The 24265-nt window shown below is 41.7% G+C and overlaps 1 protein-coding gene across 1 annotated transcript in view; it reads right to left on the minus strand.

Moving 5' to 3' along the window:
* The window catches only part of CACNA1C (calcium voltage-gated channel subunit alpha1 C), a 408531-nt gene that overhangs the window by 112131 nt on the left and 272135 nt on the right, over positions 1 to 24265 (minus strand). Inside the window, exons 9-10 of the mRNA XM_054281854.1 lie at positions 21978 to 22150; positions 1524 to 1614 (exon numbers count right to left, since the gene is read on the minus strand). Coding sequence (XP_054137829.1) covers positions 1524 to 1614; positions 21978 to 22150 — 264 coding nt within the window. The remainder of the gene's footprint in view (positions 1 to 1523; positions 1615 to 21977; positions 22151 to 24265) is intronic.

A 24265-nucleotide genomic window follows, 5' to 3' on the forward strand; every position in this document is an offset into this window, starting at 1 on the left:
TTCCAATGTTCATGTTCAATCACCCTTTTTGTCAACTTGTTCCCCATGTCCAAACTAAACCTCCCCTGGCACTGCCTAAGGCTGTGTCATCCTGTCCTGCTGCTGTTGCCTTGGAGAAGAGCCTGACCCCTCCTGGCTCCTCCCTCCTTTCAGGTACCTGTGGAGTGACCAGGTCTGCCCTGAGCCTTCTCCTCTCCAGGCTGAGCACTCCCAGCTCCCTCAGCTGCTCCTTGCAGGATTTGTGTTCCAGACCCCTCAGCAGCCTCGCTGCCCTTCTCTGGACTCACTCCAGCCCCTCAGCATCGCTCCTGAGCTGAGGGGCCAGGGCTGGGCACAGCACTGGAGCTGTGCCCTCACCAGTGCTGAGGGCAGGGGCAGAATCACTGCCCTGCTCCTGCTGCCCACACCATTCCTGAGCCAGGCCAGGAGCCATCACTGGCCTTCTTGGGCACTCTGCTGGCTCATGTTCAGCTGCTGTCAGTCACAACCCAGGTCCCTTCCTGCCTGGCCACTGTCCAGCCACTCTGTCCCCAGCCTGTAGTTTCCCAGATCCTCCTTTTAGGGATGGGTGTCATATTTTCAAGCATCTCCAATTATTACAATGGTGTAATTTCAAGGAGGCATTAATACCTCCTAATTGTTGTATTTCTTTATCACTTACAGTACCCTGTTCAGCATTTAAAAAGTGTAATTTGGTCTGCAAGATGGGAGTTGCCCTCAATGTATTTCTATTACAAGACACTGTAAAGTGTACAACAATCTTTAGAAAAACTAAAATAGACCAGTCATTCCACTCTTCAGTCTACATATACTAGTTTTGAAAGACTATCACCAACAAGGAATTTTAAAATAAGAACACTCTTATCCATCCGTTTCTCTTTTAGATATTATACAAAACCAGACCTGGGCACTCTGTCTCTTATTTACTTTTGTGAAAAACAAGAGGTTCTTCACTAATGTCCAGAGTGAGTTAACATCACAATTAAGATAAGAACCTGGATCAATAGCTCTTCTTTGGCCTCTCCTTTCATCCCCTGTGGGTTTTGCTCATCTTGAAAAGCCTGACACTTGCCTGGCTTTCTCCCCAGCCCAACCCAGCCCTTGACACATGATCTGTGTGTGGGTGTGACCGCAGCAGGCACAACTCTCCCATGATTTTTCCTGGGGAAGGCAGTGAGAAACTCAGAGAAGAAGAGAAAACAATTCTTATCTCTATTCATTGCTCTTGTCGTTTTGCAAATGTGGAATGTGTTATGGAGATTGTTTACCCAAAGTGATTTGTTAATTGGATTCTGCTGAGGGTTTTTTGGACTGATTGGCCAGTTGGGTCAAAGCTGTGTCCTGTCACAGGTTTTTCTTTAGTACAGTGTCTCTTTAGTATGTAATTTAATATAGTATTAGTGTAATGTAATATAATTCCTTCACTATAGCTTAATGAAGGAATTGTTCAGCCTCCTGAGTCATGGGGTCAGAGCACATTACTCCCATGCCAGGGCTCCTTGGGATGGTGTCTGGGTACTCACGCCAGCCTCGCGCCGCAGTTCTCGCCTTCCATGTCCGCTCCGGGGACGTTGTCGGTGTTCACGGACTCGGTCTCGCTGGTGGGCATGCTCACTGCAAGAGTCAAAGGGAAGAAAAAGAGAGGGATGGCCATCAGAGCCTGGCACACCTCCTAATGAGTGCATGACTGAAGGAGCTGGCTTCATGAAAGGACTCTCAGGTGCAGCTCCTGAGGATTAAACAATTTGCTGAGCAAGCCTAGTGCCTTCTTGTACAGAGCAGGTTGGGCAGGTAGACTTCAGGAGCATAAAAGTAACTCAAATGCTAAAGAAGAAGCAGCTGCTCTCCTTCTTTCAGAGTCAATTTCTGGAAATTTTATGAATGAGAACCACTGGAAAGTAAAAACCCTGACAAACCCAACAAGAAGCTTTTGTTTGATTCCATTGAGCATTAAAAAAAAAAAAAAAGCCTTTTTACCTGCAGCAGCCCAACCACCTCACTGCCCTCCAAAATCTTTTGTGCAATGATTAGAAGACAAATAAAAATTACAAGGATTGAGATACATGCAGATAAACAGCTTCTGTTAGCTTGATAGCAAATACCACATGAAGAATATTGATGGCTCATCTATCACTTACTAACTATGAATGTGATTCAACCTCACACCTAGAAACTGGACCTAGAGGTATAAGAGGGAAATTCAGACTCTCTGACCCACTCAGATATTACCAACAAGGAGCCAATGAATATGGACTCTGGTGCAGCTTTATATTGACTCTCACAGCTAAGAGCTGGACAGAAAACCTTCTAGGCTTTTAGAGAAGTACCATGGAACAAACATCAAATGAAAGCAACCTTAGGTGTGAATCTCTCTCATCTAGATTCAAGAACCTGGTTTTAGTTGTTCTCAAACCTCAAGATTTTATTTGCTTCTATAGACCAAAAAAAATCCCTCAAACCCACCATTTTCATTTCCCCAGCTGCCCACAGCTCCTCCAAGCTCCAATCCCTCTTTACACATAATCTTAAAGGCAGGAAAATGGACAGGATCCAATATGTGTCCTGTTCCCTCCTCACCCATTTTGGAATACACAAAAAAAGGAGAAAATATTATACTTAAGATTGAATGATGGAGGAGTTAAACAGATCTCCCAGGAGCCTGATAGAACTTCAGAACATGACCTGCATTAGCTGTTGGGTACATATCTCAGATGAGGCTTGAGAGCACATGCTCTTTGCTGTGGGAGAGATTTCTAACAGCCTGCAGGAATATGTAACTCAGTAGTAAGAATATGTCTATTTGTGGGTCATTGCTGCAAAATGAGCCAATGTGGAAGAAATTGGTTCTGCATTTCAATTGGGCAAATGTTCATGGGACCATGGTCTTCTTTCAGGGGCTAAAAAGACATCAGAAATGTTCTGTCTTCTAAAAATATTCTGGGTTACTGCTTTGAAAGCATTATGGTAGGAATGTCCTTCAAAGTGAGCTATCTTTCCTTCATCCTATCACAACAATTCACATACCTCCAACACACTTACTGGGAAATCTAAAATTCTTGTGCTGTGTTCTCAGGACCACATGAAATAATGGACTCTCTAGCACTTTTGACAGAAGTATGAAATATTGTACTCTAATGGTGCCTGCTCCTTTATGAAGACAGGTGTTTTAATAATCTTGTCTATTTGGAAAGATAAATTAAGGAATAAACTGAATTCACGTTCTGATATACATGAAACAGTCAAGTAAGCTATCAGAAAACCCCCAACATTCAAAATTAATTTTTTTTTGTCCAGAGTAAGCCTTGCAGGAATAAAACCAAAATGCTGATATTTCACAAGTCAGTTTGGAAGATGAGGTAAAACACTTTCAAGACATATTTGAGCTTATTTGCAAACGGAAAACTATTCTGAAGACATTAGCATGAGATTGATTTGCAGAGCAGCTTATCCTGAGTGCATGAAGAGGACACTGCACAAGCAACAGACAAAGCCAGGCACTCACATGCAGGAGAACACAAATCTGATTTATAGGCCAGCCTGCACAGAGATATACAGACACACAGACACATGCAGTGTGGACACAGAGTGCAGTGGAACATTACCATGGCTTTCTGTGGAGTGACTAAACCAAGCAAACTTTCCTTTCTTCTCATCAGGCAAACCAGCTGGAGGGCTTCCTTTCACAGACAAGATGGTCAGTGTCAAGTACCAGGAACAAGACATCAACAGAGAACATGCAGCCAGTGACAGGCAAAAGACAAAAACAAGGAACTCAGCTTACACCTGATATCCACTTCTGTCTGAAAACTTCATCATGTGAGTTAAAAGTGCAAAATGCAAAACAAAGGTATACAGAGGTATGAAATATCACTAACAGCTTGTCAGACCATAGCTCTCACTTGCTTTCTGTTCTTTTTTATATCCAGCTCTTGAGGACATGAACTTAATGAATTTAAGTTTATGGATCATATCCCAGAGACATCTTAGAGTGTGCCCTGTACTTCCCTGACCTTACTTGGTGCAGAAAGTCAAACTTCAGTAAAGTGAGAAGTGCAGGTGCAGTGGTACATGGGCTGAAGAGACCCCATGGATCACTTTGCTGGCACCACCTCACAGGATTTACACCTCACCTCATTACACTGCACTGATGGAAAATGTTAAGGACAATCAAAAGTATTAGCATGGTATGAAGTATTAGAGGAATGATGGTCTAGAGGATAAAGGTGAGGACAGAGGGGACATTAGGGCTGAGTTCCCCAATGCCATGTGCTGTCAGAATTACAAAATTACTTTACCTGGCACCTCACACCACCTTCATTCATATCACCAGGGGACAATCAGGTGTGCAGTGCTGAGAGGTTTATTCAGGCCAGTTGACAAAACCAGAAAATAGAAGATACTGCAGAAGAGTTGTGCATAAACTGGGGCTGAATATGAGAGGAAGTAGACCAAGTACAGACCAGATGGCTTTCTTATCTGACTCAGTTCTCAGAGAAGCCAGACCCTGTGCCCACACCCTGGCTCCAGTCTAGAAGCAAGGCAGGCATTTTTTGCAGTCCGGGTAATTAATTACTGGAACCATGTACCAAGAATGCTGGTGGTAAATCCACCACAGGAATGTTTTAATCAGGAAGAGATGTTTTTCCAAATGGTGGGCTCAATTCCAGACCAGAGTTGTGTTTAGGACCATGGCATACAGACAATGCTGTCTCAATGGCCATTTCCTCCCTGTAATTTTGGGAGTTGAGACAAAGGCAAAAAAATATGCAAAGGCTGATACAAATCATGGTGGCTTTGCTTACATGGGAATCTCCTTTTTTAAGATGCATCATTGTATCCATAACCCACTGGAGTTGATGAAATCTCCATTAGTTACATATTCTCTAGGTAGCATAGATAGCAATTATTTTAAAGGGAAATGAAACAAGTTTCTAAAGGCAGGCAAGTATCTCATGGTTTCAGCAGTGCAAATTACAAGGACCAATAGGTTTGATATTCTCTCCAGTTCCTTCTGAAGCTTTTGCACTTCTTACATGTTGCCACAGTGTGGCTCATCACTGAGCATAGACCTTTTCTCCTGGACTACCTAAACTCCAATTTCACATCACTTACATGGCATTCCTGCAGCAGTTAAAGCAGCAACAAAAGCCATACAACAGCTTCCTTAAAAACAAATCTGAAAAAAAGCTTTGTGTTTTGTTAATCCCAGCTCTGAGACCTAACAGACAGAGACAAATAAGAGCGGAGTCTGCAGTCTGTGGCTGACTAGGCAGATGTGCAAGACCCTTTGAGAGCCTCTGTTCCACGTCACTGGCATCAAGCTCTGATACCAGCTCTGCTCTTGCACTAACATATGTCCCTCCCCCGATGAAATGCCCCATGGGCATGCAATGAATTATTGGATGGCAGGTAGCCAAAAGACAGCCAACCCTGAAACAGAAAGCTGGCACAAGAAAATACCCTTCTGTGCAGTCCTGAGACAATTTTTCCTTCACACACTTGGAGAACAATATTTGCTTCTCAGTTCAGGAAAATAATTTCCACTGTTGCATCTTGCACTTATGAAATTCTTGTCATCTTGGCAGTGGAAGTAGTTTTAATATTCAGATTTATTTGCATGGATTATATAATGCTGTCACACTTCTTGCTGAATCTCACTTTAATACTGTGACATTTTAAGACTCAGAGGCAATCATGCTTGGGCAAAGGGTGCCCGGTTCCAGAAACACAGACAAAACAAATTTTCACAGATTTTAGTGGGACATGGTACTACATGACTTTGCAGATCTGGGCATTACCTATAAAACTGGATATATTGGAGGCTATTCACATTGTCTGACTTCCCCTCTCTGATTTTGCTGTTTGAGTTAGGCTACAGAGGCAAATAGAAACCACAGGTTTTCTGAATGCCGTGATGATGTGTCCCTCAGCTGTATGGACTGGTTAAAGAAAACATTTAGTTTACATCCTTGGGTTAGGCACCTGACTTGAAACAGTCAAGTACTATGCAGTACTCAAAGTGAAGAGTCTTGCAGTGGGTTTTCAGATTTAAAAAAGCCAACAATATATTTGGTAATATGCTCACTCAGACTCTGATTTCTCCAATATGCCAAAGTCTACTGGCAATTAATTACTTTGCAAAATATGGGTGTAAATAACCCTTTTTGCCCACACTGGCATTTGAGGTCAGAGAGACCTGAAGCCATTTGCCCATCCTTGCACTTTATTGTGTCACCTTGGCCATATGACCAAGCTTTTGTACATACCTGTTCAGTTTCTCTGCCAGGGGTTGTAATTCTGCAGTTGCCCTGCCAGCCTCTCTGGGAGGTGCAGATGACACACATCACACTAAGTGCTAAGTTCTATAGTTATTACTGATGCTAATGTCTCCCAAGTTGGACTCTGCACAACTATAAAGCAAATCTAAAGAGCAAAGTAGTCCTGTGAGTTCTCCAGCTGGATTTAAGGTTTCTTTTCCCTTCAAGCACAACAAGAATAAATTGCAATACCAAGTCTGCTTCCTTTAACAGTATGTGCATCAAGTGAATGGCTTTGTCTCTGGTAAAACCCTGCTTCCTGTGGTGCTTTTCATGCCCATCATTTCATGAATGAGTCTATGGGCAGAATATCAACTGACTCGTGTTTTTTGGGTGGAGAGCTCTCATTTTAATTAATATGTGAATATTGCCTAGCTTTCCTCTTCTGCCCGTTTTGAAAATGCTGCAGTCATTCATCTTACTCATTAATTTAAATAAGATACAGCTTTCACTCTGCTCCATGCATGCAGTGCCTTGGGAACAATCAGTGGCTATGCTCTTAAATGCAAGCAGCATCCAGAAGGTAAATTGCAGAGGCAAGACATTAGTTTTCCATGGATGTCCTGATTTTGTCAGGAAAATATAGTAGATGTGACTGGGGAATTCTTTAGTGTTTTCTGCTTTCAAAAGGAGCTCTGTGACAGAAAAGTTTTTACAGGAGAAGAAAGGGAACTTGAATTATGTGTAGGATTTTGGTGGTTGAATGCCTCCCAAACTTAGACAATGTGTCAATAAATCTAGCACAGTAAAAAATACCCAGAAAAATTGTGAAAATACTTAGAAAAGTATTTTCTAAGGGCTCAGAGACCAATACTCATAAAGGACAGTATTATACACTATATTACATTAAACACATGTGACATACACACTTTGCATAACCTGATTTTGGATGATGCACAGATGAATACAGCAAGGAGAACGAGCTGGATTCACTCTCTCACTCAAGGTCAGCACAGAACACAAGGATAGCAACAAAGAGGCATGAACTAATTGCCAGTTGCATCCACTTCAGTCAAACAGGAAAAGGCTTTTGGTAAAAACACCTTTCCAGCCATGAAAGGCACCACAGCCCCTGTGCAGGGCCAGGACCTGTGATCACACCAAGCCAGGCTGGCACTGGGCTGCATCAGAGGCTGGTGCAGTGTAACCCTGCTGTACTGAATGGAACAGCACAAAGCAGGAGCATTGCCAATACTCAGATGGAGTGTTATATCATCAAATGTTTCATTCATAGATAGATTATCTATTTTACAATATAAATTGCAAAGTGTATATTTTATTCATAAATGCTTTTTTAACTCGTCCTTCTCCCCTTCCAGAGAGTCACCATGTGCCCATACACACCTTGAGGGGATATAGCTATGGGCTACACAAATCTGTATCTTACAGAAGTGGAAGAGGAGAGAGAGTGAAATGTATTAATTGCGCAGGCCTGTGATTAACAGATCTGTCATTACCACATGCAGATTACTGCACACCTATAAATGCATTACCTTGCTATTAATTAATCTTCCTGGGACTTATTTTACTGTAACAAACTCCTCAGCTAGTTTGAACAGCTGCCATTTCCCTTCTTTTTATAGCAATATTGACAGTAATATGCTGGATTCCATAAATATTTGTTCATTACAGCCACAGTGAGTGGAATGCACGTGTACAGAGAACCAAGTAATGGGCACAGTCAAACTGCTGGCCCTGCCTAGTGACAGCCTGTACCAGGGGCACACATGTTCTGTTCTGGATTTGAAAGGAAGAACTTCAAATCTCTTTGCACTTCTTGCCTGAAGGACAAAGCTTTTCTTTGCATAACCTGAGGTATGTCAAAATATCTCGTAAGCACAGGGCATGGGACTCACCCAAAAGTAGACTTTGCAGAAAGGAGTCTAACTCTCTGTTGAAAAGGGCAAGAGGGGCAGTGTCCCTGGATAACTGCTGTGCTGCTGAGCAAACACCTGAGTCTGCTGCAGGAGCCCATTCCATGCAGAGAATCTGCCTGCAAGGGCAATGCAAGCAACTCTCTCAGTCCCTGTGGCTGAAGGAGGACAGATTGGCTGGGTCACAGGGTGACAGAGGTGCTACCAGAACACACCTTGAAAGATGTCCCTCTCCTGAATCTGGATCCTCCTGTGACCTCCTAAACTGATTTTCCTGTCTGATAAATGACTTCCATTGTTTGCCTTGCTAGGAGCAACAATTAAGGTGCCAAAGTGCAAGGCATTTATTTGCCAGGACATGGTTTATGGTGTTTCTTTTGCCAGTATAATACTTTTTAGCAACCTCTCTGGTTCCCCACTGAATTCTGAAGCAGTTCAAGGATGGACAGACAAAATGAAGGAAAGGCAAAATTACTGAGGATCTATGACTCTTTCAACAGCATTTTGTGAACAAATTACAACAGCCCATTTGAAAGAGCTCAACAAATTTTCTCTCTCATTCTTTATGATTTTTAGTAGAGGAACTAGAATGGGCAGCAGAGTCAACAAATGCTCCTGAAACAACCCCACAAAATTATATGTGGGCACAAAAAGCAAGACCATCTCACTAGAAAAACAAAAGGATTCCATTATTGCAGGCTGGTCTTGCAGGCGCCTTGGAAATGGGGGCACGAGAGCTGCAAACCCTGCAGATAATATGTTGGGAAGTGATAATAACATTGATCATGAGCAAAATAACTAATGGCAAAGGAAGTGCCCTGGAGACAGCAAAAACCACTAAAAAAAAAAACCCTCTGCTTTTTGGGCCTCTAATAATCATGAAGTTACTCATATTTCTCACTGGAATTGCTGTTAATGAAAATTGACAGGACACAGGTTTTAAGCACAAATGTGGTTTCAAAGCAGCCCATGTGCTGGGTTCTGCAACTGCAGCTCATTCTGCAGTTCCTGTTCATGGGGAACTTCTGCATCTGCCCACCTACACAAATATACACCTGCATGCTGGGGTGGTAACTCTGATTAGGATCTCTACCTCAGCAGCAGCATCTTTGTTCCTGCAGTGCACAGCCCTGTGAATCCATCCTCCCTGCAGAGTCTGGGAGAAGCAAAAAAATTATAGAAGCTCCTTCCAAGCTGATCTGCTTAGGTCATCAGAAACTCTCTAGGGAGTCTGGGTGTCTGCTTTACACCTGGACTGCTAAGCTCCAAAGTGACTGAGATGCAGCTCTGGCTGTTTTATGACATTCCTGCCTGTCAAAAGCCATTTCAAGGTGGGTGATGCCTGAGAACTCAGTGAGTGGCCTACAGTTTGTGATCTACAGCACATAAGAGGATAGGTGGGAACAGCAGGGACTGCTTGGGTGCTGCAGTGGGTGGGAAATCATGTCCTGGTAGCTCACAAAGGACATTTTCCCCAGAGGAAGCCTGCACAACCCTACACCCAGGGATCTTAGGCAGGAATTGTGCCAATGAGAAGGTGTATCTTCTCTGGTATAGAAGGAGGAAAGTATTATCCAGGAGGCTGGCTCTTGTTGGCAGACAAAACCAAACAAAAAACCCCCAAACCCCGAAAAAACAAACACCAAAACAAACCAAACCCAAAAACCCCAACAAAACAACAACCCCTCCAACCCCTCCCTCAAAAAAAAAAAAAACCCAAAAAAAAAAACCAAAAAAAAAACGAAACCAAAAAACCCAAAGAAAAGTGAATGTGATGGGAAAACTGGGCTGTAGTATTTCAAAGGACAAGCAGAACAACCGGGTAGTGACTGGGACATAGGCAAAGAGATGGTAGGAAGGAAAAAGTGACTGAGAATTTTAATCTGAAATACCACTCTGCCAGCTGGAAGAGTTCAGTGTGCTCCCTGCATTTGGGAAAACTCAATTTAGCAGTAGTGTTTAAAATATTTAGGCATTAATCTTATGAAGAAAAAACAGCATCAAGGCCATGTCCATCTGAACAGACAGTGCCTGACTGAGATGAGTGCTCAGCAAGTGGAGACATTTTCTAATAGCAGGATTCATGTGGGATGTGTGAGAAGGCTTATGGATGATGCTTTCCTTGATGGCAAACAATCAAGCAATTCAGTTCACTGATCAACAGACACAGCAACACATACATTTAGAGATTTAGGTCTCTCCAGAGCCAGGGCTCTGTGAAAGCACCAACCCCTTGGCTGGTTCTTGCACCACATTGAACAGATTCAATCCAGCCTCATGACCTGAAATGGAGCTCACCTCTCCAGTTTTTAAGCCCTGCTCTGTTACATTTCTTCTGTGCCTAGTAAATAAAATGCTTTGGATTTTGTGTGCTGCTCCTGCATGTGGTGTTCTCTCAGACACTTTTGCTAACATATTGACTAGTCTGATACTAGACACTATAATCACAATATCATGAGTCAGAAGCACGAGACATGCTAGCTGGGCAGGCTGTGTGTTACTGTGCAGCCAGGAGAAAAGCAAAAATTGAAGTTAAAGAACCTTGCCTCTGAAGTCAGCTTGTCAAACATATGATTAAAGCTTCCCTACCTTTTGAGCAAGGCATTGAGAATAGGCTAATTACCCAGAGCCAAACAAAGAGGCATTTTATAGTGGCCTTGAAATAATAGATTCCTGGTTTGCAAATACTTCCAGCATGCAGGAGAGTGAGGGACTGATAACAACAGCTTGAGTTAAGCTTAGTGTGGGCAGGTGTTATGCAAGCTGCCCTCACACAGCTGTGTTAAAACAAGTCACTCATGACCTGGCATAGCCCTGATATTCAGCTCCTGGTTCTTCCAACAGCCACATAATACACTTACATTTTGATCTGCACATCTGTGAGCATCCAGCAGCTCTGGCACTGCATCCTCGTTCTGATGCTTAACCCTTCTGCTACTTCAGACCAGGGATTTTGATGTAGTTGGTAACATCCTCACCCTGATCCAGAGGGCCCCCTATCCTTGGGTTCACTACAAGTCCTTTACAGTTTGAACCTAGAGTGATATGTCCGAGTGCAGCCCCTCCTCAAGCGGAAAAGGAAAAGAGAGATGCATCATGCTGTGGTTTGTGATTTTTTTAAATGAGAGTGAGGATGTGAGCAGCCCTACGAACACCTGTGGGCACTAAACCTGAATTTGAATTTAGGCCTCAAGATCTGAAAGGCCAATTCTTTAATCTATTGTCTTGTCTCCACAATCCTGCTAACTGAAGAGCTGCTGTCATCAGCAGGCAGACTCAGTGCCACAGCTATTTTCAGTTCAGTTCCTCAGTTGGAAACATTTTCCTTCCCCCGCCACCTCTCCAGGCTTGATGTTGTCTATGAGATAACTGGCATGGAGAGACCTGCTTTTCTCCCCAGCAGCAAACACAAGAGATACAGCAGAGATTTTTATCTCCCTAGCACACTGCACTGAGTGGATAGCCAGCAAGCAGAAGGGAGCAGGCACAGAGTGAGGGTGTGACTGCTGCTCCCCTGGAGCCGTGCCTGCACCAGGGTCCTGCTGCAAGCTTCCCAAAGCACTGAGAAGGGCTGGGTGCCATTCACAGCTGTCAGCTCCCCTCAGCTGCTCAGCCCTGGCTGCCAGTTTGGTTACATGTGTGCCAGTTCAGCCGTGTAATGTCACCCAGACTCCCTGTGTCTGAGCTGTGCCTCAGATCTCCCGTCAGGCACAGCTCATTGCTCAGCTCCACCGCACTGCCCGTGCAACAGCAGGGTCAGTGCTCCAGCCCCACTTGTGTTTAAAACAAAATACTTTTATCTTTGCCTTCCTCTGTGCTTGCTTGTGAATTGACTTAAGCAAGGGATGAGCTACCCAAGCTGCCTGGCAGTCAGGGCTGGGAAAGGTGGAGGAAAATGGATTTTCCCCAGGAGAGCTCTGCTAACGCACCTCCTTCATCCCTCAGTCTGTCCTGGGCTCATCAGACTTCCTGCTCTGAGCCCTTCCCAAAGAGCTCTTGGTCTGGGCTTCAGTGTTTACCTCTCTGCACATGAATCTTCAAGTTATAAAATAAAATACATAAGGGAAGGCAAAGAGGTCATGATGAATAAACAGTTAGACAAGGAAGAAACAAAACATTGTACCAGAACAATTTCTGTTACAGCTGGTTCCAACACACTCTTCTAAGACATTCAGCTTATAGGATCAGTATTGAAAGTTCTACTTGTACTAAACTTTTCCTACATGTCTTTGGACTAACCACACTCAATTGCCTTTTCTGAGGCACTGGATGACATTTTTGACACCCCATTTGGGATATTCCTTCCAACTATCACACTGCAAGAGTACAAGCCTCAGCTGCTATACTTGACCTGTCAGTGCACAATGAAGGTCTTGGGCATGATGAGGTGTCTAAATTGGCATTAGATTAATGTGCTTAGTCAGCTGAACCCCATCTTTACTAGTTTTGACTTCCTGTAAAAAGGAAATACATACAACATACTTTTAATTTCTGTATATACAGTGCCAGACACACTGTGGCTTTGATCTTGGCTGACGTTACTGTAATAAAACTGGTTCTCATCCCCAGCAGTTGTTTCTAACTCAAAACACATGCTTCATGTCCCTCAGCTACTGTTCCTGAGCACCACAGCCCCTCTCCTGACAGCTCTTCATGCCACATCAAAACAATGCTCAGGATTTCAGCTATCAGTCCTGCTCAGCAGTGCTTTCTTCTCAGTGAAGAGGCTCTTGAGACTACATCTGCAATGGTGACTTACTTTAAATCACTGACCATAGGCCATTCTCACTGACTGCAGCAGGAGCTGCTGAATACTCCATAGTTTTTGAAACCACTTTATAAGTGTCCTTGCAAAGATTTAAGAGCACACTTTAGGCATCTGCTTAAAAAATGAAATAAGAAATGGTCTTGCTCTATGAATACTCAGCTTGGGGGGTTGTGGCATTTCTTCCAAAACTTTTCTGTGGAGATGCTGGTACCAAATGCTTTCTATGCCTCTCTAACCATGGGAAATAAAGCAATTCATCAGAAGGCATGGCAAAGGCAGCTTTCTCACAGAGTAATGTTCTTTCCTGAGGAGTAGAACCAGTGTCAATGGATTAATCTTGACAGCTTCAAGAAACACTTGCCAGCAGGGCAGATAGAGATAAAATTATTTGCACAAAGGTGTCTTTGCCAGCTATATAAACAATTGATTCCCTCTAAAGCCTTTAAAGCCTTACCTTCAGAGATATTTCTATGTAACAAACTGGTACTATAAGAGAATTCCTACATCAACACAAGTCTCTCTTCTAGCAGGGAAAACAGAGGTGTTACCTCCCCAGTCTTTGCTAGGGAAATAGCATTTATAGTGGACAAAGTTAATGCCCTATCAACATTAATGTCAGTCTCTCTGTGCTATAGCTGGTCACACACCACTGCTCCAGCAGCTCTCAGTATAAAATTCTTTGTGCTTCAGGGCACAAGAACCTGGGCAGGGAGGAACTGGAAGGACCTGTGAGTTGAACAAGACAAGCCAAATTCTAAGCTGCAAGAGAGCAAGAGCGCTGTAGATCACCACAAAACTTTTTCAGTCAGAGAGGAAATTATAGGAAGAGCTTTTTTCCCAAGATGCAAACTACAGTAACCTGGAAGCTCATCTAATTGCTGTAACCTTTGATGCCTGCAAGGAGCAAGAAGAAAAAAATGGGCCTGTGGGCAAAAATGAGCACAGTTTTGGAGTTTAGTCTCCATACTGGCTTCCATTCTCCCATGCAGAAGTGGCACAGAGATTTGGTGGTCATCCCAGTGACCCTCTGAGGATCAGATAATTATCTCAGAGCTGCTCACTCAGTGAGCTGGCTGAAGGAGTCAGGCACACGCCTGAATGTAGCCCACCTTTCCAAAATGGAGGAATTTCCTGCTTCCTAGAAACACTTTTCCCTCTTCACCAATTTATATCAGGCCTTCTGATGCTCTGTTGGAACAAATTACTGCTGAATTATAGGTTGTTACATTGGCCACAGCTTTGTCCTGAATACCAGCAGCTTCTTCTTTTGCTCTCTGTTCAAACAAAGGGAACATTGTTTTCTCCACACCGTGCTTTGACAGAAAATACAGGCTTGAGCTAAACTGCTTTAACATCTTGTTGGGTTAGGTGGGATTTACCTCCCTAGAAGTAATTTACTAGTAGAGAAGGAAGGGGAAGAAGGTTTTCAAATGGTTGCTTATTTTTTGTTTTATGTTCAAATCTTCCTTTGAGACAGAAAGAAAGAAAAACTGGGAAGTTGTGAAATCTACAGGACAATGAACCTAAAAGCTGCTTTTGCTAAAGGCTGGGTTATTAAATTATATTGCTAACAAAAACCAGAAAACCAGACCTTTGGAGTGAACTATCCATGCATTCAGGGGAACAAAAAAACTCTTGTATTTCTTACAATGATTGGTATGATTACTGTGAATTGTCAGAGAAGGAAAATAGTTCAAAACCACCCTGATGAAACTTGGAAATGCCTTATGTGATGCAATCCAGGATCAAAATTCTGCTCTTTCTGCTCTAGAGGGCAGAAAATGGTGTGAGAGCCTGTGCCACTGGCACTGTGGGGGTGATCATGAGAATATAATTTAGCTTTCCTGTGTCTTTTTTTTACTGGACAAAGGAGTCCAGAAAAATTTCACTCCTCTCCAAATATCACCCTGCATACACATATTTCAAGAACCAATGTTTTAGCTGAATAATTTTAAAGCTTAATTTAAACCTTCAAGTTTTAAATTTCACTTTGTTGAGAAGACCAACTTTTTTCCCCCAAGCATTTTCTCTTGGAAATGGAGAAAGACAAAACAATCAAGGATAAGGATCTACTGCTTCCATGTTTTTCATGTTTTTTCACTCACAATAAAAAAAAAAAAAAGGTGGCAACATATTGAGTCAGGAAGAAAATCTACTCTCAGTTTTGATTTTATTCCAATAGGAAAAAGTCAGATGTTGACATCACAGTTTTGTTGACATTGATGGAAAGGTGGAAGAGGAATCACCCTAAATGATGTTTTTCTTTGTTACTTGTGCTGCACAGAAATTATAAAATGAAAATGATACTTGGAAATGGTAGCTTTACTTTCACCTACATCACTGAATATCATTGCCCTGTGTACTCTGCTACCACAGCTACCTACAGGGTCACTATAAAGCCTCACAAATGCTATTTAAAAAAAATAAATTATTATTATTCCTGACCTGTATAGCTTTTCCTTTTTAGGATATCAGAGTTTACCTGGATCTGACCACACATTTATTTCAGTATAATTATGGAAACCACATGCTTGTGATGACTGTGGATCCCATTCCTGCCAGACACAACTGCATTTTAGCCAGTGGAATGCTGCACTGGGCAAACAGTGCTCAGTGGAGTGCCCAGTGCTGTGAGTGATTTCAGACCCCAGATACCTCACACTCTCCTTTTGGTGGATGCCAGTTACACAATACTGAAGGGATGTGTGAGCACTGAGAGCCTCTCTGCTCCAAGACCTCACACTGGGCAACCTTTTGGAGTGCTGACATGAGCATGTTTTGTTATTGACCTTGGATGAAACTGATTGGGGCCCAAGTCCTTACCCAGGCAAAATCCCCAGGAATTTCAGTACAAATTTTGCCTGAGGACCGTAGGAGTGATTCAGACTAATGTGAGAACTAATGTCCTGGAAGCTTTTTCTAGGCAGCATCCTAATTATAGACTCAAGCTTGACATCTGTAGCACAAACCCATGCTGCATTTTGCAACCTGAGCCTCTCTGTGAGGAACCACAAAACAAAAACAAAGCTGACTTATCATTCACAAAGGCCTTTCATTAGGTGTCCTCAGACTCTGGTTTTTAAATTAAGAGCAGTGTATGAGCTGCTTCAAAAGATGACAAGGTAGGAAAATGCCGCTGGGTTTATTTTCTATTGGGCACAGCACACAGCTGGGAGCTGCTGTCACTCCTGTCCAAACAAAACATATGTTGGAACCTCTGCACATTAATACATGGATTTTTTTTCCCCCTAGAACAACCTGTTGGCACAGTATACACTTCTTTTGTCCCTCTGTCTCCAGGTGAAAGAGAATAGATCTATCCCAGTTGCTAAACTTGTGAAGTACCTATCAGGTGCCCTTGGGAAATGCCTACAAATTGTTGGCACTGCAGCTCATCTCTTCTGGGTTACCAGATGATTATTTTCCACATCAGTGGACAATGATAAAAGTAGAAGAGATTGTGCTTTCTTCCTCTTTAGATGAGGTGTTGACAGACAATAAATCATTTTACAAGACTGGCATTGATTTCCTTGTATTTGGATATGGAAAGCAAAATGCAACCACCTTCTATGATGCCTTTCTCAAGCCACCAAATGGTATTGGAGGAATTAAATTAGTAAGGGTTTCATTTTCCAGCCTGTGCCTCTTAGAGCTTTTGTTTAGATGATCTTAAATTCCATGTAAGCCCCATGTGGATTTTTAAAATTGCTTTTTGACAATATCTGCACCTGCCTGTCAAGGGGTGGTTGTCCATGTCCTTCCATGTGTATATAAAATACATCAGGACAGATTCCGTGGATGAAACTAGAATAATGCAGGATGAACTAATTTGCTGCTGGCAAACAAGTTCAAGTATGCTCTGCTAAACAGAAATTAACTCAGAACAGCCTCTTTTTGCTCATACAGTAAGAAGACGGGTTTTAAGGCAGTGAGGGTCAAGATTGGATGTAAAATATATATATTTTAAATATCCACTCTCTCATTTTCCCCTCTGCATCTTCCATGTTGATTCCCCAGCTGTGCACTTGCCCATTAAATTTCATTGCAGAAGATGGACCAAGAGTATTTTAGGCCACCCTGAAATTATAGCTTGCAATCCAGTCTTTGAAAATCCTTCCTACCTTAGACATTATCTCAGAGTACCATGATATTTTATTTCAGGCTGAAAGTAATAAGCCAGTAAAGTCAGAACACTAAACACATGATTTGGAGGCCACTGAGCAGGCTGACATATGAAATTATGAATTATGACATATGAAATTAATAAATGTACAAATTAAAGTTGGTGTTCTTTTACCTTGGTATCATTACTAGATCTGTACACAGAACTCTCTCTGTCCAACAGCTCTACATCACTAACTTTCCCAAAGGGTTGCACAGAATTTAGTGACAGCTTTCATTCAAGTCTGTGGAGGGTATTTTGTACATAACCTCACTGAAATGAACGCAGTCTCTTTGTGGTGCATGAATTGACTGTGCAAAAGGAAGCCAAGTCAACAAGAATTGGATAGATAAATCCTAAATTGCCTGGACTTTTAGGGACAGGTGATCATGCTTTTTTCCCTGCTACTTAACAGAGTCAAACTACTATTGGAGTTCTTGGAAATAAAGCCCTGTTTGAGTTGAAATTACTAAGGCTTCTATTTCTAGAGTTCTAAAACTCTTCCCTTCTATTTAAACTACCATCTCTCCTGTTCTCATTTATGGCCTGATGTGCAGAAGCACGAATTGTTCCCATGAAAGACAGAGATTTTCCAAAAGCTGTAATGGTCCAAGAGGTACCAATTTCTCCTGAAATTTTGCTTTTTCTGCTGAAAAGTTCTTCCTTGTCTCAAAATATTTTTTTTTCCAGGGAAGAATCTCATAAATCTGTGATTAAATGCAGTCTAATTCCCAGTTATGGAGATGTTCAAAAGAAACAGTGGTTGAAAGAGTGAGACAAAACTTATAGTCCACCAAAAAGTTAGGTTGTCATTGACTCCTTAGAGGCAGCAAACTCAGATAGTAATGTACGTTTCCAAAGGTCACTAAGGCACTACAGAAATGCTCTGAAGGTGAAAATTGAGGACTATTTCTTTTAAAACTGATTGATTTTTAATATATATTTTAAAATCTGCCTGTATGTCTGTACTTTTTGTCTTCACTTGTGCACTATTCCCACTTCAACAGAGGCATAAATCTGCATGTACAGACACACACTTTTCATTATTTAATGTACCACCTGAAATATTATATTATTTTGATCAGCAACACATTGATTTGTACTGGATTTTTTTCTGCTGTGCTACACGAAAACTTAATTATCTACAGCCATGAGTTCCATTACAATAGGGCCTTGAAGAATGATTAGATTCTTAATTTTAGTAGGGTAAGCTACTTGCAAATCAGTTCTTGAATTTACAGTACAATGTTGGATGTGACTTAACAAGAAGGATTAATTGTCTGGAATCATGGAATGCCTTTACAAACCAGTTGGGGTTTTTTACTTTTAGGGACTCTCTTGACATTAGTGAGGTCAGACTCTCACTGCACATGGTGGCACCAAATAGAACTGAAATAAAGGAAACAGAGGGAGGACAAAATCTGAGCACCCAGAAACATGAAATTAATTTGCCCTGCCCATTCATAGATTATTTGTGAACCCCACTGCAGTCTGTGGGAGTTTTGCCAATCAATTTCAATAGGAGGAGAATCTGGGTTGAACTGAAGTTTCCTGCTTCTGCCCACAGCAAGAGAAGCATTCCAGACCACTCTCAGGAAGGGAAAATAAAAGTGCAAATTCCCAGTAACTGCGGCAACAGGAGGGGCAGTTTTCTTTGCCATCCTGTAATTTTGATGACAAATTTTGTAACTTTCTCCCCCCATCAAATTAAAGTTTTCTTGCTCCGTGGAAGGCATGTCAGGGAAAGAGCACAGAACAAAACCATCAACACAAACAGCCCTCAGAAGCCTTTTCACATTTCCCACCTCACATCTGTCACAATGGCAAATCCATGTTTGCAAACAGCATGGAAAAACTGCCTTAAATGTGATAATTCCTCAAAAGACAGGGAATTAGCTCAGCCTGCTCTGTGAATGTCTCTCAATCCATGTGAGTGAAAAGAGGCAATGAGCTCCCTCAGCAAAGTGCCAAGACCTCTGCTATGGAGAGAAGAGCTCAAGACTGCACAGGCTGTCCAACTCTGGTTGCATTTATCTTCCTTTTTTACCCTTTCCTTCACTAAGGTCCTCCCTGTTGTATCCTTGGACTTGGTAACTTCATTAAGGGCTGCAAACACCCAGTGAGGCTTTGGGCAAGGTTTGAGAGCCTCAGGAAAGCAGCAGCATATGCAAAATATGGCTGATGATGCCCTAAGGACTGTCACAGGCAGTGAAACCAAAAGGGGATGCAAGTGAGTTTCTCTTCCCTTCCACCTAGTGTCCTCTGTTTTACAGGAGGCAGTGCCCATGCTGACAAGTGGGCAGCACTCTCTACAAAGTTAAAAGGCAGCAAAATCTGCCTCTGTAGCTGCCAAGGACAAAGAAAAGATGAGAAACATATGTTCTCTGTGTTTGGGATGATTCAGTGTAGGTAGACTACCTGGGTCAGAGCCCAGATGGTGTAAACTGCTGAGTCTCAGAACTTACATTAGCTGAGTCTCTAGATTAATAAGTATTTTTTATTTGAACTTCTGAACTATTCTGATACTTGTTATTAAAAAAAAAAAAAAAAAAAAAAAAGCCAAGCCTCCAAACTGCCTCCATGGGAAAAGCAAAGAAGCTAAAACTGATGTGAGTTCTTTAAACTATTGGTGTGAATCAGTGTCAGAGCTCAGGCAGGAGCACATGTCCTCTGAGCATCAGTGCAACACCTCTGATGCAAAGGCCACACCTGAAGTTCATTGAGCTAACACAGCAGCTTAAGGAGGTCTGAACAGCCCTGCGTGCTCCAGTCATCTGTCATTTGAAATTCTCAGGGCTGATACCTCAAAAGTCAACATGAATTAGTCACTGAACAAAGTGTGCTTGAAAGGGCAGTCACAGTCAGCCATGGAGTTCAGATGCTGTGCTTGAAACAGAAGGTGATGAGATTTGATGAGCACTTGAACAAAAGACACTGAAGGTGCACGGGAGGCAACTGAGCTAAACACAAGAAAACAAGGAAGACATTGTAGTCTTGGTGATGTAAGCTTGGACTGAGAGTAGGTGGGATTCAAATGTCTTGGGAACACTCAAGCCAAAGGGATTCATGAGGGAATTTACATCTGTGCCATCTGTCCTTCACTTATTTTGTAAATGGCCTTTGGGAGAGAAATAATGCCATCTTTCTCTTCCAATTTAACCCTACTGGTGATTGACTGCTGGCAGGAATGCCAAAGCATTCAACCCAGGAGATAACACACCAAAAATAAACCTCACCCTAAACAAAATGCCCTGCCCTGTCACTTACTCACAGTACCTTTTCTGTGATGTCATCTTAAGCTGAAACCATTACTTCTCAGTTCTTCTGACTCAGATGTGAGAGGACTAATTTTGATAAACCATGTCTTACAAAACTCACCTTATCAAACTGACCAGGAAGAACTGACAGCAAGCTGGAGATGTGTTACCTTTCACTTCTTAATATCACCACCCACAAAAGGGGCATGTCAGCTCAAATATGGGTTGACCACACTCAACAATATATGCAGTGAATCCTCAACTGATTTGTTCATGTATGGTATGCCACTGAGTAGCAAATTTTTGACATAATTAATATAGTTATTTCTGAATGATTGCTGAGGTGAAAGTAAACTATATGAGCTATGAAAATACCAGCATAAAAATCAAAATAATCTGATTTGGGAAAAGTCTAAGCAAGTCACCACAGTGACTGCTTCAAGTCCAGATACCTAAGTATTGTGGGTATAACCTGATATTAACCACCCAAATTGTTTTTTTAGAAGAACTTCATTGTTTTGGCAACAATAGTGGTTACTAATATTCTAAAGGTCATGAACATCTATTAAAAATCTTGCTGAAGAAAGAAAAACACAACTTTGCCATATCCAATCTTCCTGTTACTGGAAGATATGTTTGTGATGGGATCATCCCATAGACTTTGATTGTTTGGTGAGAAGGGTGATATCTAGGGACGTGTTTCATGTCTTGTCTTCCAAAATCAAACAAAGAAAATGCACATTCCTGTGATGAAAGCCAAGAGTAGAGCCATTGTCCATGGGCTTTGTAAAGGTTCCAAGTCTGACATTTCCCAAGTGCACAACCAGCAGTGACAACTGCTAAGTGCTCTGAAGTGTTACACAGCTCGTGTTGGTAAAAGAGAAGGTGGCAGAAGATTCAATAATGGTAATAAAATGTTGGGGAAGGACTGCTTTCCTCAAGCCCTTCCTTCTTCAGGATTTCTAATAAGGGGTTGTTGGTGAATTTGCACTTTGTACAAACACCTTGTCAAGTCCAAAAAAGAAAAGTAAGAAATAACACCCTTAGAAGAAATGTCAGAGAGCTTAACCCATCCTGGCAAAAGCAAACACAAATCCACTGATTTCAGTGGAGTTACAGATGGCCCCCTTAAGGTACAACAGAGCTGATTTGGCCCTTTTGCCATGCTGTATCTCTGCTTTCCCTGAGAAACCTTTGCTTCCAAAGGAACCAACCATGTGCAAAGAGCCTGCAACAATGAGCTTCAATTAAATAAATGAACATAGGGCACACTTGTATTTTAAAACTTTTCTCAGTAGTGGACTGTACCAGCAAGTATTGATCTTTCATCTGTTTAATTTTAGGATCTAATGCCCCTATCACAGACTAAACACTGATCTGCAGAATATCAATTATTGTACACGTATTTCTGCTTCCCATGGTTTCCCACAAGCACTAAAATGGAATCTCGTATAAGCATATTCCATGTCTCAGGAAGAACTTGTTCTTCCTTAGAAGCCACCTCAGCACTACAGCAGATGGGCACAGGCTTTGTGGCTAAAAGCATGGAGAGAGACAGAGAAGGAGAGAGAGAAAAAGAAAGAGAAGAAAGTTGCTTACTGTTTCGAGGCTTCTCCTCATCCATGCCTTCATCTTCATTTTCTGGATCAATATCTTCTGCTTGAGTTATCCAGTCTAAGTATCCCTTCAGATCCTCCTCTAGCTGCTGCTTTTCCCGAAGCTTCTGGAAATCGCCTCGAGCCTTGGCCTTTTCTCTTTCTTTGGAAAACTCCCTAGCAAGAGGGAGGGAGGGACAGGACATGGGTGGAAAGGAGGAAGATATGGAAGAAAAACAATGGGTTAGATTGATTTCCACCAGAAAGTCTCCTCAGTCTGTGTAGCACATCGAGCTGTTTCTATTCTCTCCAGACAAACACGTGTATGGAGCATCCTTGCTGTGCACACAGATGTAAAACAGCTGGAGTGTCCACATATCCATCAACACTTAGCAAAAGACTGATACCTTTTTCAAAACTTTCCTTCTCAGCATTTGATTGACAATTCAAATAAAACATATGTGACATTTATGTACAATTTTGTGTACAATACCAGACATTTTCTAACATTCTGTAAACACTTGATATTCTCCAACAGTTATCTACAAATGCCTGTATGAATAATGGTTAAAGATGAACTGTTTGACAATAATCTGACATCTGGAGAGTGAGCTGGTGGCTCTAATTTATAGCCAGGTTTCAACCAGTGTTTAAGATTTTATACTTCATCACAACTAAATTGGGCTGGTTTAAGTGTAATTAATGGTACTCACAATCCTGTACACATTTAATTAGGGACCATTTCATCCACAGTAAGGGAAAATATAGTTAAAAACTCAGACTTCAAAGTTTTACTGAAGACTTTCAGCATTTGAGGCTGTTATCTGACATGAAATATATTTTTCAAATCTCACACTGGATGGACAAATACGATAAATTATGGATAGACAAAACTAATAGAGTCTGCCAGAAAGTGGACAGGGCAAGACATTTGATGATAGTTTTATGAAAGAACACTGTTGGGAATACAGACTTAAAACAGGGCATAAGAAAAGAATTTCCTGTTGCTTTGTTATGATCCTGGCTTTGTTATGATTCTCGGCTTTGCCTTCTTTTAGGCTGCAGTGCTGTTTCTTCTCCTCTTTCAGCAATAATTTTTTTCAAGAAATTCTGACCTCCCTTATTTAGAGACTGATGTAGTTCTAACCCAGGTTTTAACACTTGTATTTTAAAAAGTAAGTTTAATGATTGTGAAAATTGCTGGACCAAGAATACTTAAGCACTAAGTCTTATATCTGTTGAAGCAGATCACTACACAAGACACACAGAGCAGATAATACAGACCACTCTTTCTAGGAAAAGAGGTAAAGCCATTCTCCCCAGTGCATTATCCATTACTGTTGCTGAAGACTGTCAGCAGTGAATAGATTTAACAAAATGCTACTCCACTTGTCATTTGTCTTAGGTTTGCTCCTGCAAAAATGAATAGGAAATCTACCACTGATTTTGGTGGCACAATATTAGGATAATGGAAATCCTAGTCAAAATGTGAATTTTATGAGTGCCATGTGACTGAGGTAGAGGTGGGTATCTAACAGTGATGGTGAGGTACTTTCCTCCTGTCTGGTCCAACACGTGCTGAAAGACTTCCATGGACTTTACAGGCTTTGCATCAGGTTTTCAGAATTTTTAACTGTGCATGAAACCAGCACTGTAGCAGGATCAAAGCAGGATGATCCCTTAATTTGTAGCCAAAATATGTGACAATGACAATGCATGCCAGTGACATCTGAACCCTGTTATATTGCTGAGGGTTCAGGTCCTCCCAAGGAAATGTGATAAAAAAGGTGGAGGTGAGGAAGAGAACCACTGGCTTCTCTGGCCTGAAGTTAGTCCACATTCAGCTCTGGGTCCAAACTCAGCCTCAAGGCATGGAAAAAATGAAAAATGAAATTTTCTCATACTGGGAGTGATATTTTGTTATTCACAATATAAAATAAACAAATAAGCCAAACAATAATAATAAAAACTGGACAAAGATTGTTAGGAAAAAATCAATCACTGGTGGTTATATTTTCTGCTTCAGTAACACCTTTCCCCTGGGTCTGCTACACTGCTGTATCCAAATTAATGAATTAACTCTTAAAAAAGAAAACGCTGAATGAATCTATGTATTATTAGGCCTGTTTGTTAAATCAAATTCAAATATTTTGATTTTCAGCTCATGAAGTATTATTTTAGAATCTAAAACAAATGGGTCAAATTTTGAAATGGGCTGAACCTAGAGTTTTCTAACACAATGCAAAACACTGTGATTGCCTTGTGAAAATGACCTGCAATTCCACGTCTCTT

Source organism: Melozone crissalis, unplaced genomic scaffold (assembly GCF_028551555.1).
Source record: "Melozone crissalis strain CALT ecotype California unplaced genomic scaffold, PUWL_Pcris_2 ptg000033l_1, whole genome shotgun sequence".
NCBI lineage: Eukaryota > Metazoa > Chordata > Aves > Passeriformes > Passerellidae > Melozone > Melozone crissalis.